We start from the raw sequence: 13,291 nt of genomic DNA on the forward strand, positions 1-13,291 counted from the left end.
CCCCGGCCCTTGCACCCCGCCCTGGCCCTTGCACCCCGCCCTGGCCCTTGCACCCCGCCCCGGCCCTTGCACCCCGCCCCAGCTCTTGCACTCCGCCCCACTGAATCCGTGCCGCCCGCAACGCGTTAGGCTGGGCTGAGTGCACCTGGCCCGGCCGAGCGCATCTTTCCCCCATCGCCTTCGGGGTCTGTGCGCACCGCACGTGCAGCCCCTTAGGCTCTAGATCACGCGGAGGGATTTGTAAGACGTGCTGTACACGATGTCCTGGCCTCCCGGCCTCACCCTTCCCAGTTTTCCCCAGGGGATGCGGCAGAGCTAACAGTCAATCAACAATCAACAATCACTCCCTGCACGTTCCCGGGTATTCTGGTAACTCAGCCCCTGAGACCTGCCAGTTTCCCCCACCCCTGCTCCCCGCGTCCTTGTTCTCAGGTTCGCCCTTTCCTGGAACCCATGTGCAAGCCCAACCTTGTGCTCACGTCCCTGACTTGGCTGGAGTCCAGGAGTTGTGTGCAAAGACCGCTGGTAGATGTGACCTTTACCCCCTCACCCCCGCCCCCCAATCATCGCTTTCCCTCCAATACACAGCAAAGTCGCGAATACAGGCCCCTTCCTCCTTCCTTTCATCCTCCATGACTGGAGGAGTGAATGGGCACATTCCTTTGCCTAAACTTTACAGGGCTTTCTTCAGCCTAGTCCTTCCACCCACTCCAGGACGGAGGTTCCCAAAGCATGGGATGCCCCTCTGGGAAGGGATCATTTTAGGTGCTGGGCCAACTGGGCATAAATAACAAGAAAAGGTATTTCCCTTTCAGTTTTTCCTGACAATTACAAAATATTTGGTCTGTGCCAAGCCTTGGTTAATCGCTTTCCCTCTTTAAACCCTAACAACAACTCTAAAGGGAAATACTAGAATTACACACAGCACAAGGAGTTTACATAATGTAACTAACCCACTAACCCACGTGAGGTTCTGGGAAGTGGTGCCCTGGATCTGACTCCTGTCACTTCCCCATAGAAAGTCAATGATGCACATTCTCTTTGACCCAGAGATGTGTCTTCACCAGCTCTATTGCGTCAAGCTCAATTCTGAGTGACAAAGTGATACATACAGAAGGAATATATCTATATATATAGATATAGCTATAGCTATAGATATAGACATATAGATGTAGATAGATATAGATATATATACAGATATAGATATAGATATATATCTGTACAGATATAGTTTTGTGGCTACCGTCTATGTTTGGAAGTAAACCGATTCTCATTTTCAGTAGTGTTAAAGAGTTTGCTTTTCATATAAATATATTTAAGAAAGTGTGAATGGATTAAAATAATGTTAAGTAAAGTACTGCTGCAGGTGATGGAAATGGCGGGATGCTTCCTTGTCTGTGATGACACATGGATGGTGTTGCTCATGCTTTACATCTGTAGTGCTGATCCTCTTTAGTGGGAAGAGAGGCTCACCTGTCAGGGCCACTGGTCTCTTGTCCACACGGTTGATGAGGGCAACACAGCGCGAGGCACAGCAGGCTGGCTTCTTTGTCTGCAAGTAGAAAAATGTCTCCTATGCTGTGAGTAATAAATATAAATTAATAGACAGCTATTATTATAGATTACTCACAGTGTGGCTGGCATCATTCTAAGTTCTTTGTGTGTATTAAATCATTCAAACCTAAGAGCCACACACTATTATTTTCCCTTTTTATAGTGGGGGAGACTTAGCCACAGATAGGTAATGATACCCAGCTATCAGTGACACGGGTGGGACTGGTACTCATGCCAGCTGCCCTCAGCCACCACTTGGCACCGTGACATCACATGAAAGAGGAGGACACCGGACACCTGGCACAGAGGCAGCAATGGGAAGGGCACTGAGTACTGAGGAGTCAGACCCCTGGGCGTAGCTCTGTGACCTCTCTGGGCTTCAGTTTGCCATATCTCAAGGCAGGAGCACAACAGGACTGTCTCAAAGGACCTTTCCAGCTTTGAATAACAAGAGGCAGGATTTAGCACCCAGTGAGGACACAATCAGCCACCCTTGGGCAGGGGGTGAGACAGTTGTAGCATACATTCAGACTTGGGACTACCAGCTGTATGACCTTGGGCAGGTTGCCTAACCTCTCTGGAAAGTAGCCCCCTCACTCCAGTCTGTGGACTTTCACTCTCTCACTGGTTCCTGTGCATCAAATGACATGAAGGGTGGGAAAGGCTTTGGTGTCGCCCAAGTGCTGTGGCAGCCTCTTGTCCCAGAGGACCTAAGGCAGGTCATCCACACTCCCCATGGCACTGGGTCAGCCGGATTCTAATGCCATCTCTAGCCTCCAACCCAGACTAATGCTTTGAAACCATCGAGCCTTTCTCCAGGAGTTTGTTGGGAGCTAAAAGGATTCAGTGTGGATATAGTGATCGAAATGGCCACTGTTTGTTAAGCCTTAGCCAGGAGCCAGGACGCCATTATTTATTCCTCACATAGAGAGAGGTATAATCTACTTTATACAAATAAAAAACTGGAATCTCAGAGAGTTTCAAAGGACTTGTTCAGGTCCCAAAGCCAGGTGGCATTGTGGACTGTGAACCAGGATGCCTGACATCGGCACCCATACCCCTACACAGCCTGGCTTTTGCAAACCCTCTTCACACAGGGCACCTGCTAGGCAAGCGTGGTCCTGCCTTCAGGTCCACAGGACTTGTCCTTCTCTTTGATTTTACATCAAATAGCAACTCCCTCCACAAATAGCCAGGGGAACTAACCGTTGGCATTAATTACAAGTCACTAGGGCCTCACTCCTGTCTAATAAACACCACCACACCCTCCACACTGCAGAACCCCACATCACCCTGCACAGGCTGACAGGTAATGCTTCATCTGGAACCAGTTCTCAGGTGTGCTCCTTGTTGCTGAGAAAAGGCCAGCCAATTCTCCCCAAATTCCTAGGAACTTGGCTAGTTTCAAGGAACCAAAGGCTATATTTTGATGGAGGCCCAGATTTCAGCCTGACCTAGGGAGGAACCTGCAGAGATTCAGAGCCAAGTGAAAACAGGGAACTCTCAGGGGTAGCAGGTGTCCTGTCAGTGATGTGGGGCAAGCCAAGAGTGACGGTTCCCTGGGGGGATGTTGGGCGCAGTGCCACTCCAGGTGTGGGGTCCACACCTTGGGGCGTTTATGAATTGTCTCCAGTGCTCAGTGCACACTTCTGACGAACAATGTGCAGCATTTAAAAATCTCTATTATTTGTTCTTCCTATGTTTATTGAAATTGTGTGTGTTGAATCTAGAAACATGGGCTTTGTATTGTCCTTTCATAGTATTTATTAATTACTAAGATTTAGGTCTGGGATGAATAGAAAAAACAACTGATCCTTCAATAGAAGGATTTTTAAGCCCATGTAGGAACCAAGCGGGTAGGGAGTTGTTTTCCATTCTTAGTCACTTTTAGGCCTGAAACCCACTGAAGACCTGAAGTTGGGCAGGGAAACCAGAGAGAATGAGAATTCCTGACTGAGAAGTTTTGGTACCATCAACATGAACCCATCTAATCCCCTATGCCAGCCATGGTGGGTACACCGAGGAAAACAGTCAGAATAAAGGCAACAACTTTTATTATCATTCATGTATTTTATAAAAAAGAAAGGGAATGAATGTAGCAAACGGGTCAGGGTTGTACAAAAAAATGTAGGTTTGAATATGTTGCTCTATTTACATCAGGAAGCAGGCTCTCTGTGATGTCACGCACAGCAGCTGCACTTGTCCGATGCTCCTTTGCAGATGCAGCCCTGGGCGCACCGGGCACAGCCCACGGGGCAGCAGGAGCAGCAGCCTGGGGAGAGAAGTGGTAAATGAGAGGTCAGAGACTTTACCAGGTAACTCCCCGCCCAATATGAGGCTTATCACAAGCCTTGGGTCTCGGAGGACCCTGAGTACAGAAAAGCATAATCTGTCCTGTGGTGATGAATAGAACCTTTGGGGGTTGGCTTTCACCAGAAAAGGCTGGCCTGCCCCATCTGAGCCCAGGAAGGGCAGGAAGCCTGCAGCAGCAGTTGTAGGCTCCTAGGGGCAAAGCAAGACCAACCTCCCCAGAGCCATCCACTCACAACCAGCTCTGGGCTCCCTCCCTTGTCTTAGCCCAACCCCTGGATTCCCAGAGAAGGCCCCTCACTCACTTTTCTTACAGGAGGTACATTTGCAGTCCTTGCATTTGCAGGGGCTGGCGCAGGTGCAGGAGTCACCTGCAAAGAGGAGAAAGACACGCAAGGAGATGTGTGATGTGGGCGAGACAGCTCTCTGCACCTCCTCCTCCGGGCAGGGCCCAGCTCTGGGAACTCCTGTCCCACGAAGAACCGATGCAAGCCTAACCCTACCTTCTCCATCCTCCTGCTGGAGCAGGCGGGTCTCTCCCTTGTATTTACCCCACAGGGATGGTGCCAGGCTCCAGACCCAGTTCAGGAATGCTGGGGCTGGGGACTTATGTCTTGAGCCCAGAAGAGGCATTGTCCCTGCCTCTCACCCAGCACAGGCAGAGACGGGCAGAGCACTGAGGCCAGGTCCAGCAGCCCCTTGACACCTGCATGGTGTGGAGCAGGGCCGCCTTGAGCCTCAGGCCTCTAGTCCTCTGAAACAGGAGCCGCTGGGAGGCTGGAAATGCTTAGGCTGGGCATGACTGCGTGGATGACGGCGTTGGGCCAGGGAGAAAGTCCAAGACCTGCTAACTACAGGAGTCTACTTCCTGTCAAGCTCAAAATACTCGCTCCTCCACCCCAGGAACACTGGCTGGGAAAGGGGCCTCCGGAGGCCCAGGGCCGGCGTTCTTACCAGTGGGGCAGGAGCAGTTGGGGTCCATTTCGAGCAGAGGTGAGGCAGGAGGTCCGAAGTGAGAAGCGAAGAGGAACCAGTGCTGGTACGACGCGTGGTGGCGCCTACGAGCCCGCGTGCTCTCTTTATAACCAGAAGAGGTGGCCCGGGCGCAGAGGCCCCGCCCCAGCCCTTGCACTCCGCCCCGGCTCTTGCACCCCGCCCCGGCCCTTGCACCCCGCCCCGGCCCTTGCACCCCGCCCCGGCCCTTGCACCCCGCCCCGGCCCTTGCACCCCGCCCCAGCTCTTGCACTCCGCCCCACGGAATCCGTGCGCTCGCAGCGCGGTGGTCTAGGCTGAGTGCACATGGCGGGGCCGGGCGCATCTTTCCCCTATCGCCTTTAGCCTCTGTGCTCTCAGCGCTGATGGCCCCGTTGGCCAACGATCACGAGGAAGGACTTTGTGCAGTGATGCACACGGTGTCCCAAGCTTCTTGCCAGGCCCTTTCCAATCCCCCCACCCTCCCCCGGAGCTGCGAACTACGGTCTCCATGTCCTTGTTATTGGAATCCAGATCCTTTGACCTAGCGGTCTTTCCCACTCCTAGCCCCCATGCACTTGTCCTCACGTTTGGCTCTTCCAGACACCCACGTGTAACAAGCTCCGGAGCTCCTGTTCCTGACTTGACAGGAGCAGAGGAGGGACGAAAGGGAGTAGCCTGCAATGGAACCTTGGCCTCCCACCCGCATTTCTTCTCCTTGTCGTCCCCCCCCCCCGCGCCCCCCCAGCTCCTTTTCTGCCATACACTGGCCTTTGCCTCTTCCTTCCTTCCTTCCAGTCTCCACCTGAAGGCATCCGTGGACGTATTTGTCCTGGTCCTTCTCAGAAAACTCTAATGCTCTTCCCTACAGCTTGCTAGTACACCCCAATCCAGGCGGTTCCCACAGTGTGGCGTCCCCCCAAAGGAAGAATCATTTTAGATGAGGGGAAGACTTGGCTTTGAATAACACAGCAAGAAGAGTGCTTATTTCTCCTTTCCCTCTCCTAACCATGACATAGCACTTATGCCAGGCCCTGTTTTAATCACGTTAGATCGTTGTACCCTCCCAACGACCCCAAAATGGAAATGCTTTTACTTATGAGCCCTTTTTCCTAATAGGACTGCTTCAACATGAGGAGTCTAAATTACTTGCCGAAGGTCACAGAGCTAGGCATTTGTATACTAAATTGAATCCAGTCAGGGAAAGAAGGTGGCTGATAAACCGGCCTGTGGGCTAGGTCTGTTCACAGCACTTCTCTACTGCTTGAAGACATGTAAACAAGAGCCAGCTGCCAGCTCAGCCACGATGGGCAGCAATACAGGTGACCCATAACTGAAACAGAAATATTTTTATTTTATATATCTGGCCATCTTCTATATCTGGAATTAGACACTCACTATCAGTAGGGATAAAGGTTTGCTTTCCACATAAATATATTTAAGAAAATATGAAGCATTTCAAGGCACATGTTTAAATAACATATGGTGTAGGTGGCAGGACAAATGGCAGGTTTCTTTCGGTATCTGAGAAGGCATCCTCCTGATGACTTGACATCCTTAGTGCCAAGGACAGTTTTGTGGGAAGAGTGAAGGGAGTCTCTGGTCGGCAGGTCACTTCCCCATGGGGTTGATGAGGAAACCATAGGACACACAGCCCTGGCTTACTTGTCTGGAGGTAAATTTCCCCCAGGCTATGTAGAATAATCACAGGGAAATAGCTAGTGTTATGGACCACTCACCATGTGCCAAGACCCATAGTAGGTTCAGTGCATGTATGGACTCCTTCACTCCTATGGACCATATGATTTTATTTTGCCCCTTTACCGTGCAGGAGACGGAGCCACAGAGAGGGTATGTCACAGGGCTCTAAGCGATACAGGTAAGACGTGCACTTATGCAGGCTGCCTGCAGCATCATGCCCTCACCACCACTCGACACCCTGACTTCACACAGAAGATGAGGTTGCTGACACCTGGCCCAGAGGCAGCAGTGGGAAGAGCAGATAACTGGCCATCTCCATAGCTCTGTGATCTCTCTGGGCTTCATTTTCCATGTCTCAACTCAGGGACACAACTGGGTCTTCTCGAAAGGCCCTTCTTGCTCTGAATAGTGAGAGACATGATTTAGCATCCAATGACAACATGATCAGCCACCTGTGGCCAGGGAGTGAGGCCACCTGTAGCATAGGTTTGGACATGTGACTTCTGAGCTATGTGACCTTGGGCAGGTTGCTTAACCTCACTGGAAAATGGCATAATCGCTTCAACCCTTCCATTTCCAGACTCCTGTCTGGATTAAATGGCATGAAAGGTGGGGAAAGCTTTTGTGTCTGTCCAAATGCTGTGGCAATGTCTTGTCCCAGGTGGCTTATTGTAGGAGTTTATCCATAATCCCTCTGGTACCAGGTCAGCAAATTTCCATCCCATACTTAATCTCCAGCTAGAGTAATGCTTCTAAACCAATGAACCTTTTCCCAAGAACTTGTTGGGATCTAACAGGACTTCTCTCACCATGAATGTCATGTGGACATAGCGATCGTAAAGGCCACAGTTTAGTAAGCCCTAGCCAGGAGCCAGGACAGTACCGTTTATTCCTCACATAATCTCCTTTCTACAAATCAGGAAATGGAGCCTCAGAGAGTTTCAGTGACTTGTCCAGGCCACACCACTAGTGGCAAAATAGGCTGTGAACCAGGATGCATCACACCAACACCATGGTCTTGGCACAGGCTGGCTTTTGTGATCCCCTCTTCACACAGGGCACCTGCTGGGCAAGCGTGGTCCTGCCTTCAGGTCCACAGGACTTGTCCTTCTCTTTGATTTTACATCAAATAGCAACTCCCTCCACAAATAGCCAGGGGAACTAACCGTTGGCATTACTTATAAGTCACCAGGGCCTCACTCCTGTCTAATAAACACCACCACACCCTCCACACTGCAGAACCCCACATCACCCTGCACAGGCTGACAGGTAATGCTTCATCTGGAACCAGTTCTCAGGTGTGCTCCTTGTTGCTGAGAAAAGGCCAGCCAATTCTCCCCAAATTCCTAGGAACTTGGTTAGTTTCAAGGAACCAAAGGCTATATTTTGATGGAGGCCCAGATTTCAGCCTGACCTAGGGAGGAACCTGCAGAGATTCAGAGCCAAGTGAAAACAGGGAACTCTCAGGGGTAGCAGGTGTCCTGTCAGTGATGTGGGGCAAGCTAAGAGTGACGGTTCCCTGGGGGGATGTTGGGCGCAGTGCCACTCCAGGTGTGGGGTCCACACCTTGGGGCGTTTATGAATTGTCTCCGGTGCTCAGTGCACACTTCTGATGAACAATGTGCAGCATTTAAAAATCTCTATTACTTGTTCTTCCTATATTTATTGAAATTGTGTGTGTTGAATCTAGAACTGTGGACATTGTATTGTCCTTTTATGTCATTTCATAGTAATTATTCATTACCAAGATTTAGGTCTGGGATGGAGAGAGAAAAAAAATCACAACTGACCCTTTACTACAAGGATTTTTAAGCCCATGTAGGAACCAAGCTGGTGAGGAGTTGCTTTGCACTCTTTTGTCGCTTTTAAGCCTTAAACCCACTGAGGACCTGAAGTTGGGCAGGAAAACCAGAGAGAATGAGAATTCCTGATTGAGAGGTTTGGGGACCATTAATACTGACATGAGAACAAAGGGGCTTCCATATCTTACTACCCAACACCCTTAGAGACTCTCAGTGAGGTCACCTGGCTTGCCTTAGGGCTGTTTGTTAGGGAGTAACACTTCAGTCCAGAACCCATCCAATCCCCCAGCCAGCCCTGGTGGGCACGCCAAGGAAAACAGTCAGAATAAAGGCAGCAACTTTTATTATCATTCATGTATTTTATAAAAAAGAAAGGGAATGAATGTAGCAAACAGGTCAGGGTTGTACAAAAAAATGTAGGCTTGAACACGTTGCTCTATTTACATCAGGGGGCAGGCTCTCTGTGACGTCACGCACAGCAGCTGCACTTGTCCGATGCTCCTTTGCAGATGCAGCCCTGGGCGCACCGGGCACAGCCGACGGGGCAGCAGGAGCAGCAGCCTGGGGAAAGGAAGGAAGTGGAAGAGATGAGCGTTTGGGACAAAGGATGTATAAGGATTCCATTTTTCCCCACAGGGGGCCATTGTGAAGGTGCCACCTTCCCTAAGGGATGTCAACTGCCCTGTTTTAATTCCTGTCAGGGGTTGGGGGGGGGCAGTTAGGGAGTAGATGAGAGGATTCCACTTACTCTTCTTGCAGGAGGTGCATTTGCAGTCTTTGCATTTGCAGGAGCCGGCACAGGTGCAGGAGCCACCTGCAAGGAGGAGAAAGACAAGGTCAGTCTAGTCCCTGGAGCCGGGGCTGGAGTCCCAGCTCTACAACCAGGTGGTGAGCACCTGCGCACGTCATGAACTCTGATCTCCTTATCAGTAAAAAGGGGGGCCAGTAGAGAAAGGTAGACTAAAAGGCTTTAGAAACGAGCCACTAAGACCCTGAAAGTCAGTGATCAGGAAGAACACGATGGGTCCGAAATTGCTTTTCTAGCTCTACAATCGGTCGACACCCGGCATCCCCAGTCCGGACCAGGTCCTCTTACCGGTGGCGCAGGAGCAGTTGGGATCCATGGCGAGCTGAAGTGGTGGCTGGAGTCTCAGGACAGCTGCGAGACGGATGGCTGGGACTTAGAGAAAGTGTGGTTGGGCAGAGCGCACGGCGGGCTGCCTTTATAGCAAGAAGGAGCTCGGGCGAGTGCAAAAGCCCGCGCGGGGCCGGGTGCCGCCTGCACACGCCCCGCGCTGAGTCACTGGAGCTCGGGGCTGAGCGCACCCGGCCGAGAGCACCCGGCTGTGCACACGGCCGCCAAGCCCCAGTTCCTAGAAGCCGCCCTGTTTGCTCCCCAGGTGACCTCGGCGTGGGAGGGGCGGGGTGCAGAGCCGGATGTGGCCCGCGGGGCAGCCCCGGCCGTGCGCCAAGCACCCGGTCCCTGCCCTCCTGCTGTGTGCCCAGCTCCTGCCCTGCGCGCCCCGTACTTGAACCCGAGTGATTAGGGAGGGGTTGAAAAGGAGGCCTTGGGGATCCTGGTTGGACAAATAATCTATTGAAAGTGAGGACAGATTACAAAAACTGTCCTCAAGGCTTGAATAAGGCTTGATAATTGTATAGCATTGTATTAAACCCGTGGGATGGTTACTGATGACACACTGATCCCTTGTATATACAGTGCTTTAGTATGCAATAGTGAGTGTAGAAAGCGAGTTAAGTGTGAGTTGTCTTTTAATCCTGTATCAACCCTGTGAGGGAAGTACTATGCCTTGCTCCCATTTTAAAGAGGTGGAAATGGAGCCCCAGAAAAGTTAAGTAATGTTGACTGGAAAATAATATCTACTAGATATTCCATCACCAAAATGATTTAGTCAGGAAAAAGAAAAAGGAAAGGGAAAAGGGTTGCAACCCAGCGCATGCAGACACGGCAGGCCATGTGCACATTCTGGCTTGTGTGCCAAGATGGAGGGTATTTAAGGCAGGGAGATGGGAAGTTAGAACCATAGAGTTTGACTAGGTGTTCTCCCCTGAACTTCTACAAGCCCCAGCTCCTCCCACAGACCCCCTTCTCTCCTGATCAGTTTCCTTACAGTTCCAGTTCATCTTTATCAGTCACTTGCCCACAGTCACAGAGCCAGGGAGAGGCAGAACCTGGTGATTCAAACCAGAGGGCCCAGCCGATGCAGGAAGCGTTCTAAGGTGGACATCACACGCAGGGAGAATCAAGATCAAAGAGCTACAAGCCTTGTGCTCAGGAAACTCATGGTTATGGGGGCAGTGTCGTGAGGGCACAGGACAGGTGATACCAGGGTCATGTCTACAATGGAGGGCACCCTCTAGGGCAGGGAGAGCAGAGAGGAGGAGACCCAGTCCAGGCTGGGAGGACGTGGGCCAGTGAGGTATGGAGGGTGAGGTTTCTGTTAGGCAGGGGAAGGGAAGGAGCAGAGCAAGCAGCTGGCTGGAAAGTTGGCATCACCGTGGAACACGTGGAAGTGAAAACCCCACAAGAACATTCTTCCCCAGTGCATGCTGAGGGGAAGTAGGGGTGGGTCCAGATTCCTCTCTGGAGACGCACACCCTGCTTTCCTGTCAACAGAAGTCTGGCTCCTGTGTAACGTCGTGTCTTAGATCATCAACTTCGTAATGCCCAGAGTGTGTCACCAGTCATGGGACAGGTTACTGGAAGGTTCCTGGCAGGCTAAGGGAATGCTGGCTGCTGCAGCGGAAAGTTTAGTGAGGAGGTAGTTTAGAGTTTAGAGAACAGGCTGTCCGTCCTTGCAAACATTTAATGTTAGGTCCTATGGAAATGTCTTCATAGTTCAACTCAACTGTCACTTCTCTAGAGATGTTGTCTTGATCCGCATGCTCTGTCAGGATACCCATGGAACATGCTGGAAAACATCCTGTCCTTTTCCTTACTGGCCCTTCCCGTGTCTGTAACATGTAGGGACCTATGTGATTCTTGGATTGATATCTGTGTCCTTCCCTAAACCTTTGAAAACTTCAAGAGCAGTCATTGCCTTCAAAACGTGTCTTTATCTTAGTTGCAGGGGGCAGAGCCCACCATCCCTTGCGGGACTCGAGGAATTGAACCAGAAACCTTGTGGTTGAGAGCCCACTGGCCCATGTGGGAGTCGAACCGGCAGCCTTCGGCGTTAGGAGAACAGAGCTCCAACAGACTGCGCCATTGGGACTGCGCCCCCTGCAACTAACAATGGTAACTGGACCTGGAGCTGAGCTGCGCCCTCCACAACTACCGTCCACAACTACGATTGAAAGGACAACAACTTGACTTTGAAAAAAAATCCTAGAAGTACACACTGTTCCCCAATAAAGTCCTGTTCCCCTTCCCCCAATAAAAAAATCTTAAAAATAAAAAAAAAAGTGTCTCTAGCCCCTGACACAGAGCCAAGTCTGCAGTAGGCACTTAACAAATATTTGTCAAATAAATTATTGGGGTAATCCCCTCCATGGCTCCTCCCTTCCCAGGCCCCACCTTGCATTAGGGCCAATTGCAAAATGAAAGTAAAAACTTTTTTTTCACCCTCCTGGGACCTGTGTGTTCACTCAAATAAAAGCTCCAAGCAGGGCGGGAGAGTTGAGCCGTCAGAAAAACTAAAGTCTAGTGGTTACTCTGCCACTCACTTGCTGATGACCTTGGGGTTGTTATGTGCCTCGGCCCCTTTGAGCCTCTGTTTACTCATCTGTTCAATGATCAGATTGTACTAGAAATCGAGGATCACATGTAAATGTTCTCTGATGTTAGAGCCAAATTCCTGGAAATCTCTGTGTTGGGCAGCCCTGTGGACTGAGAACACTGAAGGGCTGCTCTTTGGCAGTAGGTAGATTTTGTGGTTGATATTTACATGTGCACACACATTATACACAAAATTCCTGGTTTTTAATAAATCAGATGGTAACTTGTTCACTCAGGGGAAATAATCCAAGTCTATGAAGAGGCAATAGGGCTTGTTTTGGCCCTGAAAATATTAAATCTAGCCCTGGGTTTGGGTCATCAGTGTTGACAATAAAATTGGCTTCTGGGTCTCAGCTGTCTCCCTTGAATCACTTTGACTCTGCGAGAGGAGACATGACCACTCAGCAAAGTAAAGGAGACCCTGGGCCTAGTCTTGCCCTGAAAGCCTCACTGTACTGGAGACAGACGTGGAGAGGGAAGACTTTCTAATCCCTGACATGGTAGGAGTGAGGGGAATGAAGCCTAGCAGCATTAGATTGAGGAGAAACATCCCCTTGCAAAGCTGATGTAAGTCCTCAGTGTGAGGCAATGATGTGATCCTAACCTGTATTAATAGGAGTATGCCATCTAGAATGAGGGAAGTGATTTTTCATTCTTCTTTTTACTGCTGACGTGGATATTTATAGTTCTGCTGTGCCCATCCATCCATTCATCCTTCTGTGACAGTACTGTTAGTCTTCCTTTGGAGAATCACTCCTCCCCACTCTTACTTAGTCCATATAGTTTGGATGTCGGTGGGCTGCCAGGCCATTCCACCTCCCTGGCCACAGTGATTGGCTCTGATTTGGTCACTCAACCGTGAACCAAAGAGGATCAATGAAACTTGTGATGGGAAAATGGCAGTTACTCTTTCCATCTAGACTTGAACCTGAGAAGATGAGAAGTTGAGTTTCTAACACCTTTTGTCTCCATGAGAAGATCTTGAAAATAAAGTCATCACAAAGGAAATGGACCTTGAAAACATGATTGGAGCTCCTGGATCCAGCCATACCTGAAACCACGGTGAGACAATAATTTCCTTTGTTAAATCATCCTGGATAGAGTCCTAACTGGCACAGTTGAGCAGACTACTCTGAGGGCTGTGTTCATTGTTGCACTTTCACTGTCCAGAGGACAGTTAATCACAATGGTCCTAAGACTCAAAACCCCATTA

The 13,291-nt window shown here is 50.3% G+C and overlaps 2 protein-coding genes across 2 annotated transcripts; both read right to left on the reverse strand.

Moving 5' to 3' along the window:
• Positions 1–3,591: 3,591 nt before the first annotated feature.
• On the reverse strand, positions 3,592–4,974 carry LOC109459508 (metallothionein-I, hippocampal). Its single transcript, XM_019754015.3, has 3 exons — positions 4,819–4,974; positions 4,170–4,235; positions 3,592–3,826 (listed from the first exon to the last, which is right to left on the reverse strand). The coding sequence occupies exons 1-3, from the start codon at positions 4,844–4,846 to the stop codon at positions 3,735–3,737; spliced, it is 186 nt and encodes a 61-aa protein (XP_019609574.3). The 5' UTR covers positions 4,847–4,974; the 3' UTR covers positions 3,592–3,734.
• Positions 4,975–8,665: 3,691 nt separating this feature from the next.
• Positions 8,666–9,838, reverse strand: LOC109459516 (metallothionein-2A). The gene is made up of 3 exons (XM_019754026.3): positions 9,436–9,838; positions 9,088–9,153; positions 8,666–8,900 (listed from the first exon to the last, which is right to left on the reverse strand). Exons 1-3 carry the CDS (start codon positions 9,461–9,463, stop codon positions 8,809–8,811), a joined length of 186 nt encoding a protein of 61 aa, XP_019609585.1. The 5' UTR covers positions 9,464–9,838; the 3' UTR covers positions 8,666–8,808.
• Positions 9,839–13,291: the final 3,453 nt, after the last annotated feature.

Source organism: Rhinolophus sinicus, chromosome 8 (genome assembly GCF_057876585.1).
Source record: "Rhinolophus sinicus isolate RSI-liver-muscle chromosome 8, RSI-T2T, whole genome shotgun sequence".
Lineage (NCBI taxonomy): Eukaryota > Metazoa > Chordata > Mammalia > Chiroptera > Rhinolophidae > Rhinolophus > Rhinolophus sinicus.

Excerpts from the sequence above, each read along its gene's own strand:
- LOC109459508 (XM_019754015.3), bottom strand. The coding sequence starts at position 4,846 with ATGGACCCCAACTGCTCCTGCCCCACTG. Across the intron at positions 4,236-4,818 it reads CAACTGCTCCTGCCCCACTG|GTGACTCCTGCACCTGCGCC; the intron begins GTAAGAACGCCG and ends TCCTCTTTGCAG. Across the intron at positions 3,827-4,169 it reads ATGTACCTCCTGTAAGAAAA|GCTGCTGCTCCTGCTGCCCC; the intron begins GTGAGTGAGGGG and ends TTCTCTCCCCAG.
- LOC109459516 (XM_019754026.3), bottom strand. The coding sequence starts at position 9,463 with ATGGATCCCAACTGCTCCTGCGCCACCG. Across the intron at positions 9,154-9,435 it reads CAACTGCTCCTGCGCCACCG|GTGGCTCCTGCACCTGTGCC; the intron begins GTAAGAGGACCT and ends TCCTCCTTGCAG. Across the intron at positions 8,901-9,087 it reads ATGCACCTCCTGCAAGAAGA|GCTGCTGCTCCTGCTGCCCC; the intron begins GTAAGTGGAATC and ends TCCTTTCCCCAG.